General features: G+C 41.5%; 1 protein-coding gene across 1 annotated transcript in view; it reads right to left on the bottom strand.

Annotated features, from left to right (window-relative positions):
• The window catches only part of Kap-alpha3 (karyopherin alpha3), a 90,640-nt gene that overhangs the window by 38,166 nt on the left and 28,941 nt on the right, over positions 1-23,533 (bottom strand). The window contains exons 5-8 of the mRNA XM_071683691.1: positions 9,015-9,241; positions 8,644-8,769; positions 8,314-8,448; positions 6,302-6,478 (exon numbers count right to left, since the gene is read on the bottom strand). Coding sequence (XP_071539792.1) covers positions 6,302-6,478; positions 8,314-8,448; positions 8,644-8,769; positions 9,015-9,241 — 665 coding nt within the window. The remainder of the gene's footprint in view (positions 1-6,301; positions 6,479-8,313; positions 8,449-8,643; positions 8,770-9,014; positions 9,242-23,533) is intronic.

Raw genomic sequence — 23,533 nt, 5'->3', positions numbered from 1 at the left:
TACCTGGGTAACACCATGCAAAGTAAACTTAAAATGTGACTTACCATCTCTTTCCAAACTTGTTATATCTCACTTTTAGTACTCTCCTAAATACATCTTAGATCCAGCCTAACATTCCCTCCAACCCTTACCTATGTATTAACAATACATTCCACTTATTCTTTTTCTCTTTGGCTTTCTTTGCCACTTGTTTAAGTCAACAAATCTGATCCACTTTTTTTTTCTCATTTTATTTATTATTTATACTTTGTCGCTGTTTCCCACGTCAGTGAGGTAGCGCAAGGAAACAGATGAAAGAATGGCCCAACCCACCCATATACACATGTATATACATACATGTCCACACACGCACATATACATACTTATACATCTCAACGTATACATATATATACAAACAGACATATACAAATATACACATGTACATGATTCATACTGTCTGCCCATATTCATTCCCGTCGCCACCCCGCCAAACATGGAATGACAGCCCCCTCCCCCTGCATGTGCATGAGGTAGCATTAGGAAAAGACAACAAAGGCCACATTCGTTCACACTCAGTCTCTACTGTCATGTATAATGCACCGAAACCACAGCTCCCTTTCCACAACCAGGTCCCACAAAAACTTTCCATGGTTTAACCCAGACGCTTCACATTCCCTGGTTCAATCCATTGACAGCATGTCGACCCCGGTATACCACATCGTTCCAATTTACTCTATTCCTTGCACATCTTTCACCCTCCTGCATGTTCAGGCCCCGATCACTCAAAATCTTTTTCACTCCATCTTTCCACCTCCAATTTGGTCTCCCACTTCTCCTCGTTCCCTCCACCTCTGATACATATATTCTCTTGGTCAATCTTTCCTCACTCATTCTCTCCATGTGACCAAACCATTTCAAAACACCCTCTTCTGCTCTCTCAACCACGCTCTTTATTACCACACATCTCTCTTACTCTTACATTACTTACTCGATCAAACCACCTCACACCACATATTGTCCTCAAACATCTCATTTCCAGCACATCCACCCTCCTCCGCACAACTCTATCCATAGCCCACGCCTCACAACCATACAACATTGTTGGAACCACTATTCCTTCAAACATACCCATTTTTGCTTTCCGAGATAATGTTCTCAACTTCCACACATTCTTCAAGGCTCCCAGAATTTTCGCCCCCTCCCCCACCCTATGATTCACTTCCGCTTCCATGGTTCCATCCGCTGCCAAATCCACTCCCAGATATCTAAAACACTTCACTTCCTCCAGTTTTTCTCCATTCAAACTTATCTCCCAATTTACTTGACCCTCAACCTTACTGTACCTAATAACCTTGCTCTTATTCACATTTACTCTTAACTTTCTTCTTTCACACACTTTACCAAACTCAGTCACCAGCTTCTGCAGTTTCTCACATGAATCAGCCACTACCGCTGTATCATCAGTGAACAACAAGTGACTCACTTCCCAAGCCCTCTCATTCACAACAGACTGCATACTTGCCCTCTCTCCAAAACTCTTGCATTCACCTCCCTAACAACCCCATCCATAAACAAATTAAACAACCATGGAGACATCACACACCCCTGCCGCAAACCCACATTTACTGAGAACCAATCACTTTCCTCTCTTCCTACACGTACACATGCCTTACATCCTCGATAAAAACTTTTCACTGCTTCTAACTACTTGCCTCCTACACCATATATTCTTAATACCTTCCACAGAGCATCTCTATCAACTCTATCATATGCCTTCTCCAGATCCATAAATGCTACAAACAAATCCATTTGCTTTTCTAAGTATTTCTCACATACATTCTTCAAAGCAAACACCTGATCCACACATCCTCTACCACTTCTGAAACCACACTGCTCTTCCCCAATCTGATGCTCTGTACCTGCCTTCACCCTCTCAATCAATACCCTCCCATATAATTTACCAGGAATACTCAACAAACTTATACACATATATATACATAAATAAAGTGCATAAAGTTAAATAAAGTGCTTAAGACAAGAGAACAAGTGAACAAGAACAAGTGAAGGGGGCTAATGGGGAGGTAATAACAAGTAGTGGTGAAATGAGGAGATGGAGTGAATATTTTGAAGGTTTGTTGAATGTGTTTGATGATAGAATGGCAGACATAGGGTGTTTTGGATGAGATGGAGTGTGAAGTGAGAGGGTCAGGGAAAATGGTTTGGTAAACAGAGAAGAGGTAGTGAAAGCTTTGTGGAAGATAAAAGCCGGCAAGGCGGCGGGTTTGGATGGTATTGCAGTGGAATATATTAAAATTGGGGTGACTGTGTTGTTGACTGGTTGGTAAGAATAGTCAATGTATGTATGGATCATGGTGAAGTGCCTGAGGATTGGCGGAATGCATGCATAGTGCCACTGTACAAAGGTACAGGGAATAAAGGTGAGTGTTCAGATTACAGAGGTATAAGTTTGTTGAGTATTCCTGGGAAATTATATGGGAGGGTAATGATTGAGAGGGTGAAGGCATGTACAGAGCATCAGATTGGGGAAGAGAAGTGTGGTTTCAGAAGTGGTAGAGGATGTGTGGATCAGGTGTTTACTTTGAAGAATGTATGTGAGAAATACTTAGAAAAACAGATGGACTTGTATGTAGCATTAATGGATCTGGAGAAGGCATATGATAGAGATGCTCTGTGGAAGGTATTAAGAGTACATGGTGTGGGAAGTAAGTTGCTAAAAGCAGTGAAAAGTTTTATCAAGGATGTTAGGCATGTGTACGAGTAGGAAGAGAGGAAAGAGATTGGTTCCCAGTGAATGTTGGTTTGCGGCAGGGGTGCGTGATGTCTCCATGGTTATTTGTTGTTTAATTTGTTTATGGATGGGGTGGTTAGGGAGGTGAATGCAAGAGTTTTGGAGAGAGGGCAAATATGCAGTCTGTTGCGGATGAGAGGGCTTGGGAAGTGAGTCAGTTGTTGTTCGCTGATGATATAATGCTGGTGGCTGATTTGAGTGAGAAACTGCCAAAGTTGGTGACTGAGTTTGGTAAATTGTGTGAAAGAAGAAATCTGAGAGTAAATGTAAATAAGAGCAAGGTTATTAGGTTCAGTAGGGTTGAGGGACAAGTCAATTGGGAGGTAAGTTTGAATGGAGAAAAACTGGAGGAAGTGAAGTGTTTTAGATATCTGGGAGTGGATTTGGCAGCGGATGGAACCATGGAAGCGGAAGTGAGCCACAGGGTGGGGGAGGGGGCGAAGGTTCTTGGAGCGTTGAAGAATATGTGGAAGGCGAGAACGTTATCTCAGAGAGGAAAAATGGGTACGTTTGAAGGAATAGTGGTTCCAACAATGTTATATGGTTGCGAGGCATGGGCTATAGACAGGGCTGTGCGGAGGGTGGATGTGCTGGAAATGAAACGTTTGAGGACAATATGTGGTAAGAGGTGGTTTGATTAAGTAATGAGAGGGTAAGAGAGATGTGTGGTAATAAAAAGAGTGTGGTTGAGAGAGCAGAAGAGGGTGTATTGAAATGGCTTGGTCACATGGAGAGAATGAGTGAGTAAAGATTGACAAAGAGGATAAATGTGTCATAGGTGGAGGGAATGACAGGTGGGAGACCAAACTGGAGGTGGAAGGATGGAGTGAATAAGATTTTGAGTGATCAGGGCATGAACATATAGGAAGGTGAAAGGCGTGCAAGGAATAGAGTGAATTGGAATGATATGGTATACCGGGGTTGACGTGCTGTCAATGGAATGAACCAGGGCATGTGAAGCGTCTAGGGTAAACTATGGAAAGTTTTGTGGGGCCTGGATGTGGAAAGGGAGCTGTGGTTTCAAAGCATCATATATGACAGCTAGAAACTGAGTGTGAAGGTTTCAGTGCATTACACATGACAGCTAGAAACTGAGTGTGAACGAATGTGGCCTTTGTTGTCTTTTCCTAGCGCTACCTCACATACCTGCAGAGGGAGGGGGTGCTGTTTCATGCGTGGCAGGGTGGCGACGGGAATGGATGAAGGCAGCAAGTATGAATATGTACATGTGTATGTGTGTATGTATATGTCTGTGTCTGTATATGCATGTATACATAAAATGTATAGGTATGTATATGTGCGTGTGTGGGCATTTATGTATATACACGTGTGTGTGGGTGGGTTGGGCATGGTTGGGCCATTCTTTCATCAGTTTTCAAGCACTATCTCACTAACATGGGAGACAGCGACTAAGCATAATATATAAATAAAAAAGTAAATAACCCATACATGCAAATATACACACATACACATATCAAGATACACACATATGCATACACAGACATATAAACACACGTACATATTCATGCTTGCCTTCATCCATTCCTGACACTACCCCACCCCACAGGAAACAGCCTCACTACCCCTGCTTCAGTGAGGTAGTACCAGGAAAACAGACAAAAAAGGCCACATTCATTAACACTCAGTTTCTACCTGTCATGTGTAATGCACTGAAAACACAGCTCCCTATCCACATCGTTATGTTGATACATTCTGGTCCTATGGCATAAATAAAACCCCATACATTCAAATACTTCCTTTCTTTCATACTAGTTTAACATTTCCCATGTTAGCAAGGGAGCAGCATGAACAGATGAAGAAAGACCTCATTCACTTACATCCATTCTACAGTTGTCATGTGCAATGCGCCAAATCAAAGTCCTCCCCTGTCCACAACCAGGCCCACAGTCTTTTCCTTAGTTTCCCACAGCTGCTTCACATGCCACCACATCACCCCCTGTATATCACATCATGTCAACTCACTCTATCCCATTCACACCTTTCACCCTCCTGCATGTTCAGGTCCTAAGCACACAAAACCTTAACCCCATCCTCCTATCTCCAATTTGGTCTTCCTCGCCTTGTTTCCTCCATTTCTGACACATACATCCTCTACAAACTGTTGACAAAAACAAATTAATGTTTACTAAATATTCACCTCACAGGATCATTGTTGTATTAACTTTTGCTGACTTCTGTAATTTGCCTTATCTAGAGACAACTCACTTCCAGTGTACATGCCCCAGATGTCATGCAACAGCATATATTTGTGCAAACAACCGATGCAGAATTCATAAAGCTCAAGTACCTTCATTGATGAAACTGCTTGGCCTTTCCATTAAAATGGGCCCAAGAGTATGTACACTTTCACAACAACATTCCTTAAACAATTCATGCAAGGCCAACAGATCTTATCCCATGCACTATCCTACACTTCGCAATTCTCTCATTTGTGTCACTTTCTGCAAAGCACTCACTAACTTTTCATGCTGCTTCTTCTTTTCTTTCATACTATTCACCATCTCCCGCGTTAGCAAGGTAGCGTTAAGAACAGAGGACTGGGCCTTTGAGGGAATATCCTCACCTGGCCCCCTTCTCTGTTCCTTCTTTTGGAAGATTGAAAAAACGAGAGGGGAGGATTTCCAGCCTCCCACTCCCTCCCCTTTTAGTTGCCTTCTACGACATGCAGGGAATACGTGGGAGGTATTCTTTCTCCCCTATCCCCAGGATGTTGCTTCTATGTCATAAATTACTGGAGAACAACTAAAATTATTACATAAGTCATGCGCTAATAATGCACTGACTTCCATCACTATCATCTGCAGAATTCTACTTTCATTCCACAAGCACCATTACACTTAACATAGGATCTTGGACATTTGTTTGGGCTATTGTTAGGGCAATACACAAATAAATAACAAGAGCAATGGATCAACCTATGGCAAACAATAGGCTGTGGTGACACACGGATTTCCTAGCTACAGGACTACGTGGACAACAGAGCCATGAGTTCTGTAATTGCAAGCACCATTTTACCTAACACCAGTATCCTCACATGTGCAAAAATAAGGGAGCTCCTGAAATGTTGGACTGAGGATGTCAGAACACATTAAGTCTTGCAGTTATCTCCATTACCATATAAAAGAGTTACTATATATATGGCATTACTACTGTTGCTACATCATGACTAAAACAACATTAGCTCTGACCTTGCGAAAGGCATGATTTTAACCTAGAATCCTCACTAGCCCTGCAAACGTGTACAACCCACATAAATGCAGTGGAGCCACAAGGACAAAATCAGCAAGAGAAGCAAACAGACATCAAGCAATGCCACACTCATGCTTCTTACTGTTTACAACAAACATCAGTATAATTACTCCTGAAAATTAGTCTAGGAAAATTACCACAAACACAGCAGTAAGCTGCACATACCCCAAAATTTCAGATATCCTCACCATCCTGAGCATACAAATCAGTCCACAGAAACGAGGTATCACTGTGTGTACCCACCTGCTGTTTACTGCCTGATATGGTTAAGTTACTAATGGCCCATGCTGCCTCCTTCTGAGTTTGAAACTCCCCTTTTGTTAACTGCGTTATTATCATTGGGATGAGGCCTGCATCAATCACTGCCTGTACCTGCTGCTTGTTGCCTGCTGTGATATTGCTCAAGAACCAAACTGCCTCCTGGAATAAAAGTTCCTAAATGTGATATAAAGGCATAACTTTTAAAAGTTAAGATTTCATTAGATGTGCAATGAAAAGAATTCTTGATTATTTGCATACCTCAGTACTGAAAAGCACAAAAATATAGTAAATCTCTAGCATAAACAAATACAGCTCATCCATTGCCCATATAAGAGTAGCATATTTACCAGAATTTTTCTATAATGTAACTTATAAATCAGTTCTTTTTTCTAAGTGACTGACATGGCATAGGCAAAATATGCCCCAATCAAAGGCCATTTCGGGTGAAAAATATAAAGTGAAAAAAGAAAGAAAACTAATCAGGATTCCGCAGGTGTTTGTAGTCCTAACACTTAAAGGTAGAAAAATTATAGAAAAGAGAGGAGAGTACAGGGAAAAGGGGTATCATAATGGTCAATCCTCAAGTGGCCAGTTTCCACACAAAAACTGCAGGAAGTAGCAGCCAGACATGTGCAGGCCTCTACGGTAAGGACACATGTAGGTAGCTTACGAGAAGTGACAAAAATAATAGGAAATGAAAGAATGCAGTAAAACTGCAGCATACAAAAAGGGATAGTTGAAAAGAGGTAATACCAGGATAATTAATGAAACAGAAGGCTTCTATTCCACTTTGTTTAAACCCTTCCCTTACTATCCCAAGTATATCTAGGATGAGATTTTGTGTAAATAATTACAGAGTTAACTTGGGTCACTTACGATTTCAGGATTATTATCCTAAGATAACTCATGTGGGGTTTAAATATGCTTTCCATCATTCCCAACACAAAAGAGCAAAACTGGAGTATTTCTCTCAAGATATGCATCACAAAAAATAGCTAAAATCTGCAAGATACAGCACAATTGGGCATCTCTCACAGGAGATACAAGAATCTACCTAATTTTTGCTTACTATTCCAATGTTTCTCACTCAAATATGCTAAGTGATAATGAATATGGTAGTGATAACTATGCAGACACAAAAATGAAGATAATACCTCAGTCCCCAGGAGGAGGTAGGACTCTGATTGGTCAAAGGCAGGCCCAAAATGAGCAAGCTGCCACTGCTACATGAAAATGACTGGCAATGATGAGGGGAAAACCAACATTACCCTATCACTTACATAGGATAACAAAATATCCTAACCTAATCATTTTCACAGGAAAAATCAGCAGAAGAAAGAAGATAGATGTAGAATGAATACTTGAGTATATTCAAGTCAGGTATAGTGACAACAGGATAGAGGTCACCATTTCCTGCCATAGCAAGGTAGTGCTAGGGACAGACAAAGAAAAGGCCTCACTGCTCATATCCATTCTATAGCTGTCATGTGTAATGTACTGATATCACAGTCCCCTATCCACAATCAGACTCTGAAGAGTTTCTGAGGTTCCCCCTGCTGTTATATATGCCCTGGTTCAGTCCAATGACAGCACATCGCCACCAGTAAACCACATTGCTCCAATTCAATCTATTCCGTGAATGCTGTTCAACCTCCTTCCAACTTCCTTCATGCTTAGATCCTAAGCACTCAAACATTTTTCACTCCATCCTTCAATCTCCAAATGATGGCATTTAAAACCTTTCAAGGAAGCCTCGTTCTTAAAACCTCATCCATACTGCAAAGCTGTTGAAGTGAAATATTAAATAATGGATCTCCAAAGAAAACTCTTCAACTAATGTTTTAGTACAATATATACACATCAAACAGATGAAATCTATTCTATGTGTTTTATCATTTTCCAGTTTTCAAACATTATCCAAGGATAATATCTAAGAAATGAATAGGAAATGTGTCTTGCTGACTGAACATCTTTAGCAAATACAAATCACAAACCTTGTTGATTTTCTCCTTTTGGTGTGTGAGGAGAGCTGGAAAATGAAACAGAGCACCACAGTTGAGGACTACTTGTGTCTGATCGTCTGTACCAGTTACTATATTACCCACAGCTCTTAAAGCAGCTGTTTGAACCTGTTCAAGGGAAGCATATCAATCAATAAAGGTTTCTTTCATGTGTGCCTCTCGTCCTTAAACACAATATTAATTTCATTACAATATGAAATTTTTCAGTAAGTATAGCAATGGATGGTCACTATTATCACCAAAAAAAAGAACTAAAGGTGAAAATATTTCTCACATAAACCCGAGATGCCAGAAAAAACTTACCTTAACCTCCTTATGTGAAAGAAGTGGTATAAGCTTCGGTACTACACCACTGTCTATTACCAATTGAATATTTGCATTACCCCCATCAGTCAGGTAACTCAGCGCCCAAACTGTGTCCACCAGAATCTGATAAAGCAAGAAACCACACAACAAAATCATTCCCATTTGCATATACAATGAAAACTTAAGTCACTTTTGCACTTAGATTGCATCTTGCTAAAGGTTTTTATTGAAAATAGAAGCAGTATTTATTTCTCTAAACACTAAGAATATTAGACCATATTTTGGAAATGTTCAGTATTAAGTAAACAGGAAAAAATCCTCATATTTGCTGAGGAACTGGACCATAAATTAAACTTCTCTTGACTCACAGATGTGTCCTGGTGGTGTATCAGTATATTAAGAGCAGGCAATATCTCCTTTATCGTTTGCTGAGGAGGGGGTGGTTCTTTGTTGCGACACAGATTAACGACAACCCACGTCACATTCCGTAAAAATCCAAGTGGTATATCCGGGTTTATAAAGCTGAGGAGGGGTTGAACGACACCCAGGGAGATGACGTAATCTCTGAGTTGTGGCCCATCACCAATTATATTACCTGAGCAGTAAATAAACTATTTCATTACTATAGAGTCAATCTTTACATTCACATGATTCATCTTATGTTTGATAAAGAATGTTCATGTATAATTCTGTTGAAGCATTTATTGTCTACACAACTCATACTGAAAAAGACTATGAGGATCTTCAAAATATACAATATGACATTCTCCAAACTACAAAAACTGTTCCAAGGCCTAATTCTATATGACTTGTTTAGCTATGGCTGCTGTGTTGTATTATGATCACAGACTGGCTATTGCTTTCAAATGCCTAAGAGACTGCCTACTTTCTCAGAAAAAATATAAGATCACAAATAGCCCAAGGTCTTCTTCCAATCAAAGAAATTATATTGTCAAAATTTTATGTGACTGGAAAGCCTCAAATAAAAAGAAAGAAAACTTTAATATTCTGAAAACATAATAGAGCACAAAAAGAGTAAGAACTGTAAGTTCTGTAAGTAAAACTTTCTCTACAGCAATGTTCTGTGAGCCATGAGAGTATCCGAAACCTCTGGGGGTTACAAGCTTCTTAACCCCCTATCTTACTGGTGAGGTAAATGCCTCTAACCCTTCATTAACCACTTAATCAGTAGCAATGGTGAGGTTCAGCCTTAGTCTACCCTCTGACCAAAGAACAATCTACACTCAGTGAAGACATCACTGTCCTCTGGCATCAGTACAGACACAAATCATTATTTTCAAGACACAAAAGTCAACCTGATAAAGGTTAGCATTAGTCAGAGATAAACTTTTCAAAGGAAACAGGGAGGGGAAAAATACAAAGGCAAAATACTTGAGAGACAGAGTCCTGGAAATTTTTTTCACATTTCAAAACTTACATTTTTCAAGGTTAATTTGCCTTGAAAAATATGAGATGCAACCAACATGGAGGATGAGAGTAAAGGAAATACTTCATCATGAGGCCACATAAACCAAGAAAACCAGCTTAAATGTCATCTTTGGCACCCAAGGGTCCCTTTCCCTGACAAAAGGAGCCCCAGTGTTATATCAGATCAAACACCTACAATATCACTGATAAACGTGATGAGGAAACAAAGATCTCTCGATTAACCTTCCCCAAGGGAAGGTTCCTCAGAAAGGCTAAAAACAGATTACCTTCCCAAATTCATGGACTCTGCCATACAAGTAAACTGGATTCACTAAAACAAGCCCCTTTGTCCAGAAAGAAACATTTCCAACTGAAGATTTTAAGGTTTTGGATACAAAAAGACAACACCTTTAGAATCTCTAGTGATGAATGTGATTCTCTCAATTTTCACAAGCCATATCGACTAGATATTAAGTATCAAGTCTAAAACCATTGGTTTCCAACTATTTCACCACCAAGGACCCTATTTGATTCATATTTCCTTCAGCAGACCCCATGTTTCTTTAAGATTACATCCTCTCAATAAGCTTCATTTTAGTTAACTAATAACTAATCTATTTTCCTATTTTTCCAAGACACGTGAAATGCCTAGGGTAAACCATGGAAAGGTCTGAGGGGCCTAGATGCAGAGAGGAAGCTGTGGTTTCAGTGCACTACACATAACAGCTAGAGACTGTGTGTGATTGAATGTGGCTTTTTTTGTCTGTTTTTCTGGTGTTCCCTCCCTGAATCAGGGGGCAGCGATGCTGTTTCCTATGGGGTGGGGAGGTGCAAGGAATGGATTGAAGGCTATGTTTGAAGGAATAGTGGTTCCAACAATGTTATATGGTTGCGAGGCTTGGGCTAAAGATAGGGCTGCATGAAGGGTGGATGTATTGGAAATTAAATGTTTGAGTACAATATGCGGTGTGAGGTGGTTTGATCGAGTAAGTAACGGAAGGGTGAGAGAGATGTGTGGTAATAAAAAGAGTGTGGTTGAGAGAGCAGAAGAGGGTGTATCGAAATGGTTTGGACACATGGAGCGAATAAGAGGGGAAAGATTGACAAAAAGGATATATGTGTCAGAGGTGGAGGGAACAAGGAGAAGCAGGAGACCAAATTGGAGGTGGAAGGGTGGAGTGAAAAAGATTTTGAGCGATTGGGGCCTGAACATACAGGAGGGTGAAAGGTGTGCAAGGAATACAGTGAATTGGAACAATGTGATATAGCAGGATTGACGTGCTGTTAATGGATTGAACCATGGCATGTGAAGAGTCTGTGGTAAGCCATGGAAACGTCTGTGGGGCCTGGATGTGGAAAGGGAGCTGTGGTTTCAGTGCATTACATATGACAGCTGAGTGTGAATGAATGTGGCCTCTTTGTCTTTTCCTGGAGAAATGCATGTATAGTTCCATTGTACAAAGGCAAAGGGGATTAAGGTGAGTGTTCAAAATACAAAGCAATAAGTTTGAGTATTCCTGGGAAATTATATGGGAGGGTATTGATTGAGAGGGTGAAGGCATGTACAGAGCATCAGATTGGGGAAGAGCAGTGTGTTTTCAGAAGTGGTAGAGGATGTGTGGATCAGGTGTTTGCTTTGAAGAATGTATGTGAGAAATACTTAGAAAAACAAATGGATTTGTATGTAGCATTTATGGATCTGGAGAAGGCATATGATAGAGTTGATAGACATGCTCTATGGAAGGTATTAAGAGTATATGGTGTGGGAGGAAAGTTCTTAGAAGCAGTGAAAAGTTTTTAATCGAGGATGTAAGGCTGTGTATGTGTAGGAAGAGAGGAAAGTGATTGGTCTCAGTGAATGATGGTTTGCGGAAGGGGTGTGTGATGTCTCCATGGCTGTTTAATTTGCTTATGGATGGAGGTGAATGCAAGAGTTTTGGAAAGAGGGGCAAGTAAGCAGTCTGTTGTGGATGAGAGAGCTTGGGAAGTGAGTCAGTTGTTGTTTGCTGATGATACAGCGCTGGTGGCTGATTCGGGTGAGCAACTGCAGAAGATGGTGACTGAGTTTGGTAAAGTGTGTGATACAAGAAAGCTGAGAGTAAATGTGAATAAGAGCTAGGTTATTAGGTACAGTAGGGTGGAGGGACAGGTCAATTGGGAGGTAAGTTTGAATGGAGAAAAACCAGAGGAAGTGAAGTGTTTTAGATATCTGGGAGTGGATTTGGCAGCAGATGGAACCATGGAAGTGAAAGTGAATCATAGGGTGGGGGAGGGGGCGAAAGTTCTGGGAGCGTTGAAGAATGTGTGGAAATCAAGAACATTATCTCGGAAAGCAAAAATGGGTATGTTTGAAGGAACAGTGGTTCCAACAACATTATATGGTTGTGAGGCATGGGCTATAGATAGAGTTGTGCGGAGGAGGGTGGATATGCTGGAAATGAGATGTTTGAGGACACTATGTGGTGTGAGGTGGTTTGATCGAGTAAGTAATAATAGAGTAAGAGAGATGTGTGGTAATAAAAAGAGTGTGGTTGAGAGAGCAGAGGAGGGTGTTTTGAAATAGTTTGGTCACATGGAGAATGAGTGAGGAAAGATTGACCAAGAGGATATATGTGTCAGAGGTGGAGGGAATGAGGAGAAGTGGGAGACCAAATTGGAGGTGGAAAGATGGAGTGAAAAAGATTTTGAGTGATCGGGGCCTGAACATGCATGAGGGCGAAAGGCGTGCAAGGAATAGAGTGAACTGGAACGATGTGGTATACCGAACTCAACATGTTGTCAATGGATTGAACCAGGGCATGTGAAGCGTCTGAGGTAAACCATGGAAAGTTCTGTGGGGCATGGATGTGGAAAGGGAGCTGTGGTTTCGGTGCATTATACATGACAGCTAGAGACTGAGTGTGAATGAATGTGGCCTTTGTTGTCTTTTCCTTGCGCTACCTCGTGCACATGCGGGGGGAGGGGGTTTGTTATTTCATGTGTGGTGGGGTGACAATGGGAATAAATAAAGGCAGACAGTATGAATTATGTGCATGTGTATATATGCATATGTCTGTGTGTGTATATATATATGTATACATTGAGATGAATAGGTATGTATTTTTGCGTGTGTGGATGTGTATGTATATACATGTGTATGTGGGTGGGTTGGGCCATTCTTTCGTCTGTTTCCTTGCGCTACCTCACTAACACAGGAGACAGCGACAAAGTAAAATAAATAAATAAAATAAAATATATATTTATGGATCTGGAGAAGGCATATGATAGAGATGCTCTGTGGAAGGTATTAAGAGTATATGGTGTGGGAGGCAAGTTGCTGGAAGCAGTGAAAAGTCTTTATCATGGATGTAAGGCATGTGTACGAGTAGGAAGAGAGGAAAATGATTGGTTCTCAGTGAATGTCGGTTCGCGGCAGGGGTGGGTGATGTCTCCATGTCTGTTTAATTTGTTTATGGATGGGGTTGTTAAGGAGGTAACTGCAAGAGCTTTGGAGAGAGGGGCAAGTATGCAGTCTGTCATGGATGAGAGAGCTTAGGAAGTGAGTCAGTTTTTGTTCGCACATGATACAGTGCTGGTGGCTGATTCTGGTGAGAAACTGCAGAAGATGATGACTGAGTTTGGTAAAGTGTGTGAAAAAAAACTGAGAGTAAATGTGAATAAGAGCAAGGTTATTAGGTACAGTAGGGTTGAGGGACAAGTCAATTGGCAGGTAAGTTTGAATGGAGAAAAACTGAAGGAAGTGAAGTGTTTAGATATCTGGGAGTGGATTTGGCAGCGGATGGAACCATGGAAGCGGAAGTGAGTCACAGGGTGGGGGAGGGGGCAAAGGTTCTGGGAGCACTGAAGAATGTGTGGAAGATGAGACATTATCTTGGAAAGCAACAATGGTTATGTTTGAAGGAATAGTGGTTCCAACAATGTTATATGGTTGTGAGGCATGGGCTATAGATAAGGTTATGCGGAGGATGGTGGATGTGTTGGAAATGAGATGTTTGAGGACAATATGTGGTGTGAGGGGGGTTTGATCAAGTAAGTAATGAAAGGGTAAGAGAGATGTGTGGTAATAAAAAGAGTGTGGTTGAGAGAGCAGAAGAGGGTGTATTGAAATGGTTTGGTCACATGGAGAGAATAAGCGAGGAAAGATTGATAAAGAGGATATATGTGTCAGAAGTGGAGGGAACGAGGAGAAGTGGGAGACCAAATTAGAGGCGGAAGGACGGAATGAAAAAGATTATGAGTGATCGGGGCCTGAACATGCAGGAGGGTGAAAGGCATCTGAGGAAAAGAGTGAACTGGAACGATGTGGTATACCGAGGTCAACATGATGTCAATGGATTGAACCAGGGCATGTGAAGCATCTGGGGTAAATTATGGAAAGTTTTGTGGGGCCTGGATGTGGAAAGGGAGCTGTGGTTTCAGTGCACTACATATGACAGCTAGAGACTTAGTGTGAACAAATGTGGCCTTTGTTGTCTTTTCCTAGCGCTACCTCCCATGTGTGCAGGGGGAGGGGGGAGGTGCCATTTAATGTGTGGGTGGGGTGGCGACAGGAATGAATAAAGGCAACAAGTATGAATTATGTACATGTGTATATATATGCATATGTCTGTGTTCACCGAGAACCAATCACTTTCCTCTCTTCCTACTCGTACACATGCCTTACATCCTCAATAAAAACTCTTCACTGCTTCCAGCAACTTCCCTCCCACACCATAACTCTTAATACCTTACACAGAGCATCTCTATCACTCTTATCATATGACTTCTCCAGATCCATAAATGCTACATAAAAATATAACACATTTGTTTTTCTAAGTATCTCTCACATACATTCTTCAAAGCAAACATGTGATCCACACATCCTCTACCACTTCTGAAACCACACTGCTCTTCCCCAATCTGATGTTCTGTATATGCTTTTACCCTTTCAATCAATATCCTCCCATATAATTTCCTAGGAATACTCAACAAACTTATAACTCTGTAATCTGAGCACTCACCTTTATCCCCTCTGCCTTTGTACATTGGTACTATGCATGCATTCTGCTAATCCTCAGGCACTTCACCATGAGCCATACATTAACTGAATATCCTCACCAACCAGTCAACAACACAGTCACCCCCTTTTTTAATAAATTCCACTGCAATACCATCCAAACCTGCCGCCTTGCCAGCTTTCATCTTCCGCAAAGCTTTCACTACCTCTTCTCTGTTTACCAAATCATTCTCCCTGACCCTCTCACTTCTTCCACCTCCTTGACCAAAATACCCTATATCTGCCACTCTATCATCTAACACATTCAACAAACCTTCAAAATACTCACTCCATCTCCTCACACCACCACTACTTGTTATCACCTTCACATTAGCCCCCCTTCATCGATGTTTCCATTTGTTCTCTCGTCTTACGCACTTTATTTACCTGCTTCCAAAACATCTTTATATTCTTCTGAAAATTTAATGATACTCTCTCACCCCACCTCTCATTTGCCCTCTTTTTCACTTCTTGCACCTTTCTCTTGACCTCCTACCTCTTTCTTTTATTCATCTCCCAGTCATATGCAATATTTCCCCTGCAAAAAACTGTCCAAATGCCTCTCTCTTCTCTTTCACTAACAATCTTACCTCTTCATCCCACCACTCACTACCCTTTCTAATCTGCCCACCTCCCACGCTTCTCTTGCCACAAGCATCTTTTGCGCAAGCTATCATTGCTTCCCTAAATACAGTCCCTTTCCTCCTCCACTCCCCTTACGTCCTTTGCTCTAACCTTTTTCTGTTCTGCACTCAGTCTCTCATGGTACTTCCTCACACAAGTCTCCTTCCCAAGCTCACATATTCTCACCACTCTCTTCACCCCAACATTTTCTCTCCTTTTCTGTAAACCTCTACAAATCTTCACCTTCACCTCCACAAGTTGCACCTCTCAGCACATTAACATCCAAAAGTCTCTCTTTCACATGCCTATCAATTAACAGGTAATCCAATATCACTCTCTGGCCATCTCTCCTACATACATACGTATACTTATGTATATCTCTCTTTTTAAATCAGGTATTCTCCATCACCAGTCCTTTTTCAGCATACATATCTACAAGTTCTTCGCCATTTCTATTTGCAACACTAAACACCCCATGTACACTAATTATTCCCTCAACTGCCACATTACTCACCTTTGCATTCAAATCACCTATTGCTATAATCCAGTCTCATGCATCAAAACTGCTAACACACTCACTCAGCTGCTCTCAAAACACTTGCCTCTCATGATCTTTCTTCTCATGCCCAAGTGCATAGGCCCCAATAATCAACCATCTCTCTCTATCCACTTTCAGTTTTACCCATATCAATCTAGTGTTTACTTTCTTACACTCTATCACATACTCCCACAACTCCTGTTTCAGGAGTAGTGCTACTCCTTCCTTTGCTCTTGTCCTCTCACTAACCCCTGACTTTACTCCCAAAACATTCCTAAGCCACTCTTCCCTTTTGCCCTTGATCTTTGTTTCACTCAGAGCCAAAACATCATGGTTCCTTTCCTCAAACATACTCCCTATCTCTCCTTTTTTCTCATCTTGGTTACATCCACACACATTTAGACACCCCAATCTTAGCCTTCGAGGAGGATGAGCACTCCCCGCGTGACTCCTTCTGTTTCCCATTTTAGAAAGTATAAATACAAGGAGGGGAGGGTTTCTAGACCCCCGCTCCTATCCCCTTTAGTTGCCTTCTATGACACGCGGGGAATGCGTGGGAAGTATTCTTTCTACCCCATCCCCAGGGATATATAATATCATACACATACCTTTTTTTTGTTATACTTAATCGCTATTTCCCACGTCAGCGAGGTTGTGCCAGAAAACAGACGAAGAATGACCCAACGACTAATACGCATATATATACATAAATGCCCACACACACACATATACATACATATACATTTCAACATATACTTACATATACATTTCAACATATACTTTTTTTTTTTTTTTTTGCTTTGTTGCTGTCTCCCGCGTTTGCGAGGTAGCGCAAGGAAACAGACGAAAGAAATGGCCTAACCCACCCCCATACACATGTATATACATACATCCACACACGCAAATATACATACCTACACAGCTTTCCATGGTTTACCTCAGACGCTTCACATGCCCTGATTCAATCCAAATTTCTAAAATTTCTAAAATGGGAAACATATACATACACAGATATATACTTTATCCCTGGGGATAGGGGATTAAGAATACTTCCCACGTATTCCCTGCGTGTCGTAGAAGGCGACTAAAAGGGGAGGGAGCGGGGGGCTGGAAATCCTCCCCTCTCATTTTTTCTTTTAATTTTCCAAAAGAAGGAACAGAGGGGGCCAGGTGAGGATATTCCAAAAAAGGCCCAGTCCTCTGTTCTTAACGCTACCTCGCTAACGCGGGAAATGGCAAATAGTTTAAAAGAAAAGAAGATATATACTTATACACACATGTACATATTAATACTTCCTGCCTTCATCCATTCCTGTCAGCACTCGGCCACATTAGAAATAGCATCCCCCCCCCCCATCCCTCAGCAAGGCAGCACCAGGAAAAGACAAAAAGACCACATTCATTCACTCAATCTCTAGCTGTCATGTGTAATGCACTGAAACCACAGCTCTGCTTCCACATCCAAGGCCCAGAGACCTTTCCATGGTTTACCCCAGACAATTTACAAGCCCTGGTTCAGTCCACTGACAAGCACGTCGACCCCAGTATACCAAATCATTCCAATTCACTCATTTATTTATTCATTTATTTATTATGCTCTGTCTCTGTCTCCCGCATTAGCGAGGTAGCGCAAGGAAACAGATGAAAGAATGGCCCAACCCATCCACATACACATGTATATACATACACGTCCACACACGCAAATATACATACCTATACATCTCAATGTATACATATATATACACACAAAGACATATACATATATACACATGTTCATAATTCATACTGTTTGCCCTTCTTCATTCCCATCACCACCCTGCCACACATGAAATAACAACCCCCTTCCCCCTCATGTGCGCGAGATAGCACTAGGAAAAGACAACAAAGGCCCCATTCGTTCACACTCAATCTTTACCTGTCATGTATAATGCACCGAAACCACAGCTCCCTTTCTACATCCAGGCCCCACAGAACTTTCCATGGTTTACCCCAGACGCTTTACATGCCCTGGTTCAATCCATTGACAGCACGTCGACCCCAGTATACCACATCGTTCCAATTCACTCTATTCCTTGCCCACCTTTCATCCTCCTGCATGTTCAGGCCCCGATCACTCAAAATCTTTTTCACTCCATCTTTCCACCTCCAATTTGGTCTCCCACTTCTCCTCATTCCCTCCACCTCTGACACATATATCCTCTCTGTCAATCTTTCCTCACTCATTCTCTCCTTGTGACCAAACCATTTCAAAACACCCTCTTCTTCTCTCTCAACCACACTTTTTTATTACCACACATCTCTCTTACCCTTTCATTACTTACTCGATCAAACCACCTCATACCACATATTGTACTCAAACATCTCATTTCCACCACATCCACCCTCCTCCGCACAACTCTATCTATAGCCCACGTCTCACAACCATATATCATTGTTGGAACCACTATACCTTCAAACATACCCATTTTTGCTTTCCAAGATAACGTTCTCGACTTCCACACATTCTTCAACACTCCCAGAACTTTCACCCCCTCCCCCACTCTATGTTTCACTTCCGCTTCCATGGTTCCATCCGCTGCCAGATCCACTCCCAGATATCTAAAACACTTCACTTACTCTAGTTTTTCTCCATTCAAACTTACCTCCCAACTGACTCGTCCCTCAACCCTACTTTACCTAATAACCTTGCTCTCATTCACATTTACTCTCAGCTTTCTTCTTTCACACACTTTACCAAACTCAGTCACCAGCTTCTGCAGTTTCTCATCCGAATCAGCCACCAGCGCTGTATCATCAGTGAACAACAACTGACTCACTTCCCAAGCTCTCTCATCCACAACAGACTGCATACTTGCCCCCCTTTCTAAAACTTTTGCATTCACCTCCCAAACAACCCCATCCATAAACACATTAAACAACCATGGAGACATCATGCACCCCTGCCACAAACCAACATTCACTGAGAACCAATCACTTTCCTCTCTTCCTACACGTACACATGCCTTCCATCCTCGATAAAAACTTTTCACTGCTTCTAACAACTTGTCTCCCACACCATATATTCTTAATACCTTCCACAGAGCATCTCTATCAACTCTATCATATGCCTTCTCCAGATCCATAAATGCTACATACAAATCCATTTGCTTTTCTAAGTATTTCTCACATACATTCCTCAAAGCAAACACCTGATCCACACATCCTCTACCACTTCTGAAACCATACTGCTTTTCCCCATCCGATGCTCTGTACATGCCTTCACCCTCTCAATCAATATTTATTTATTTATTTATTTTGCTTTGTCGCTGTCTCCCGCGTTTGCGAGGTAGCGCAAGGAAACAGACAAAAGAAATGGCCCAACCCACCCCCATACACATGTATATACACACACGTCCACACACGCAAATATACATACCTATACATCTCAATGTACACATATATATACACACACAGACACATACATATATACCCATGCACACAATTCACACTGTCTGCCTTTATTCATTCCCATCGCCACCTCGCCACACATGGAATACCATCCCCCTCCCCCCTCATGTGTGCGGAGTAGCGCTAGGAAAGGACAACAAAGGCCTCATTCGTTCACACTCAGTCTCTAGCTGTCATGCAATAATGCCCGAAACCACAGCTCCCCTTCCACATCCCATATAATTTCCCAGGAGTACTCAACAAACTTATACCTCTGCAATTTGAGCACTCACTTTTATCCCCTCTGCCTTTGTACAATGGCACTATGCAAGTATTTCGCCAATCCTCAGGCATCTCACCATGAGTCATACATACATTAAATAATCCTACCTACCAGTCAATAATACAGTCACCCCCTTTTTTCATAAATTCCACTGCAATACCGTCCAAACCCGCTGCCTTGCTGGCTTTCATCTTCCGCAAAGCTTTTACTACCTCTTTTCTGTTTCCCAAATCATCTCCCTAACCCTCTCACTTTGCATATTGCTCAAAATCTTTTTCACTCCATCCTTCCACCTCCAATTTGGTGTCTGCTTCTCCTTGTTCCCTCCACCTATGACACATATATCCTCTTTGTAAATCTTTCCTCACTAATTCTCTCCATGTGACCAAACCATTTCAACACACCCTCTTCTGCTCTCTCAGCCACACTTGTTTTACTACCACACATCTGTCTCATCCCAGATGTTTCACATACCCTTGTTCAGTCCACTGAAAGCATGTCGACCCCAGTATACCAAGTCGTTCCAATTCACTCTATTCCTTGCATGCCTGTCACCCTCCTGCATGTTCAGGCACCGATTGCTCAAAATCTTTTTCACTCCATCCTTCCACCTCCATTTTGGTCTCCCACTTCTTGTCCCTCCACCTCTGTCAACCTTTCCTCACTCATTCTGTCCATATGTCCTAACCATTTCAATTCATCCTCTTCTGCTCTCTCAACCACATTATCATTATCATCATTACCACTAATGAACTTCACTAACAAATATTTCTTACTATAATCTAATTAAACCTTGTACACATTTACCCTTAACAACATTTATTGCACAAATTCCAAAGGTCAGTCTTCTCCAATCTTCATTTCAATGAAGTATATTTTCACATATTTAGTTTATCAAATCCCCCCACCCACTGAAAGATGCTCAAAAGTGTCACATGAAATCTAAAGTAAGACAGGCAAAATGGTAAAAGCAATATATGGAAGTAGTAGGCAGAAACAACAGACAAGGTGCATTCGGTATAAGTGTCAAGTAGGAACATCAGATGGGAGAATTAGGAAGAAGTAATAGGCTGGAACATTAGGTAGGAGCCTCTGAAAACACTGGCTGGGGTTACCCTTTGCCAAAGGCCTGTTAAGGGTGAGGCACTAAAGGCTAAGAAGCAGTCATGGAGTTCACCAGTTATGGAGACTTTGGAAATGGCTACCCCCTAGAGAGAGTTCCTTTAGGGAACAGTCGTCAGAGATATAGACAGATAAATAGATAGATAGATAAGCACATATAGGCAAATGTACAGACTAGCTGGGCATGAATAAAAAATCAAGAAGTTAATGAGAACAACAGTATGAGAGAACAATTTATGACATAAAAGACCGGTGAGTTGCACCTCAAAATGATGTAATTGGAAAGACATCCATAAAATGAAAATCCCACTAACAATGGGACTACACTATAATACCGCAGCATCAATGAAGTTACACTCTATCATCAAAAGGTTGATGGTAACACGTATCCTCAAAATAATGACACCAGCCACATGAATCATATGCTCACCTAGTGCCCAGACGGCTTGTTCACAGACATTCTGGCTTGATGAGTGTAGAAGCTTAAGGAACAGAGGAACTGCACCAGCATGGACAACTGCTTGAGTTTGCCTAGATGTGCCAGATGCTATGTTGGTCAGGGCCCATGCTGCTTCAAACTGCAGTGATGGGCTGTTTAGGGAAGATATACTATTTACATCATATTTCTGTTTACTTCTTAAGAATATTCACATTATCTATGAGGTTTCAAGTTTCATCAACTTCTAAATAAAAAAAAATGGTTTGTATAGTGCCACTATAAAAGGGGTACAAAAGTGATGTTCAAATTACAGAGGTATCAATTTGTTGAGAATACCTGGCACTTTGTATAGGAGTGTAGTGATTGAGTGTTGTGGCATGCAAAAAGCTTCAAACTGTAGAGTAATGTGACTTTGAGAATGGTATATGTAAGCATATGATAAGGGTGATAGAGATGCACTATGGAAGGTGTGACAAATGTATGGTGTGGAATGAAAGCCACTGTTAATGACTTGTTTTAATCAAGAGAGTAAGGCAAGTGTGCAGGTAGGAAGAGAGGAAAGCAAGTGGTTCCAAGTGAGAGTGTATCTCTGTCAAGGGTGTGTGATGTCACCATGTTTTTTTTTCTTTTTTTTTTTTGACATGGTGGAGAAGGAGGTGAATCAATGAGCCTTGGAGAGGCAAGCAGTTATGAAGTCAAATAAGCATGGAGAGGCCTGGGAGGTGAGTCAGTTGATTGTTAATGGCAGAGTACTGGTGAAGGATTCTACTAAGAAACTGCACAGCTGGTGTCTCCGAGTTTGGGAGTGTGTGAAAGGAGAAAGTTGAGAGTAAATGTGAGTAAAAGCAAAGTTAGGCTTAGCAGAGAAAAGGTACATGTTATCTGGGGTGTGAATTTGAATGGAGAGAACTTAAGAGGAGGTGGAGTGACTTAGCTATGTGAGAGTGCATATGGCAGCAAATGGAACTATTGGAGCAGAAACGATCCACAAGGTGGGTGGGTGGGGGGGGGGGGGAGAGAGAGAGAGAGAGAGAGAGAGAGAGAGAAGGTGTATGGAAAGGCAGGTTTTTATGGGCAAAGATGAGTATGACTTGTGGTACAGTGGTGGTGCTGGTGCTGTACAGTGGCGAGGTGACGGCCTTTGGCAAAAATTAAAGAAGAGGGCGCATGTGTAGGAAATGAAATATTTTTATGGCCAATATGTAATGTACAGAGGACTGATCAAATAAGAAATGACAGGGTAAGAGAGAGGTCTGGAAGTAAGAGGAGTACATATGAGAGAGCTGAAGAGGCTGTGTTGAAACAATTTGGGAATATGGAAAGGATGACAGAAGATACACATGTCAGATGTGAAGGGAACTAGGAAAAGGGAGGAACCAAGAAATAGAAAGGAAGGATGGAGAGAAAGATGCTATGAAGGTCTTGGGCCTAAACATGCAGGAGGAAGCAAGGCACGCAAACTGGAGTGATGTGATATATAAGGGATGATGTTCTGTCAATGTGCTGTAACAGGGCTAATGAAATGGTCAGGAGAAACTATGGAAAGGTCTGTGAGCCCTGCCAGCAGATAGAGGGATCTCGTTTCTAAGTATCAATCATGACATCTAGTTTGGATGTGAGCAAATCAGATCATTTCTTCATATTGTCTTGGCACTATTTCACTGTTGCAGAAAATGGCACAGAGTATGAAAAAAAGATAGAAAATATACCTGACAAGACAAAACTGCTTAAAATACAAACAAACAATTGCCTCTCTTTCTCTACAACAATACTGAATGAAAAATTTTACATAAAGCTGATAAGACAGTTCTCTTTTAAGTGCATATACCTTTCTAAGAGGATGTGAGGCATGCAAGAAACAGAGTGAATTGGAATGATGTGGTATACCAGGGTCGATGTGCTGTCAATGGACTGAACCAGGGCATGTGAAAAGTCTGGACTAAACCATGGAGAGGTTTGTGGGGCCTGGATGTGGATAGGGAACTGTGATTT

The sequence above is a fragment of the Panulirus ornatus genome, chromosome 3, assembly GCF_036320965.1.
Source record: "Panulirus ornatus isolate Po-2019 chromosome 3, ASM3632096v1, whole genome shotgun sequence".
NCBI classification, from domain to species: Eukaryota; Metazoa; Arthropoda; class Malacostraca; order Decapoda; family Palinuridae; genus Panulirus; species Panulirus ornatus.
Note: the sequence above shows the minus strand (reverse complement) of the source record. Positions and strands in the feature narration are given on the sequence as shown.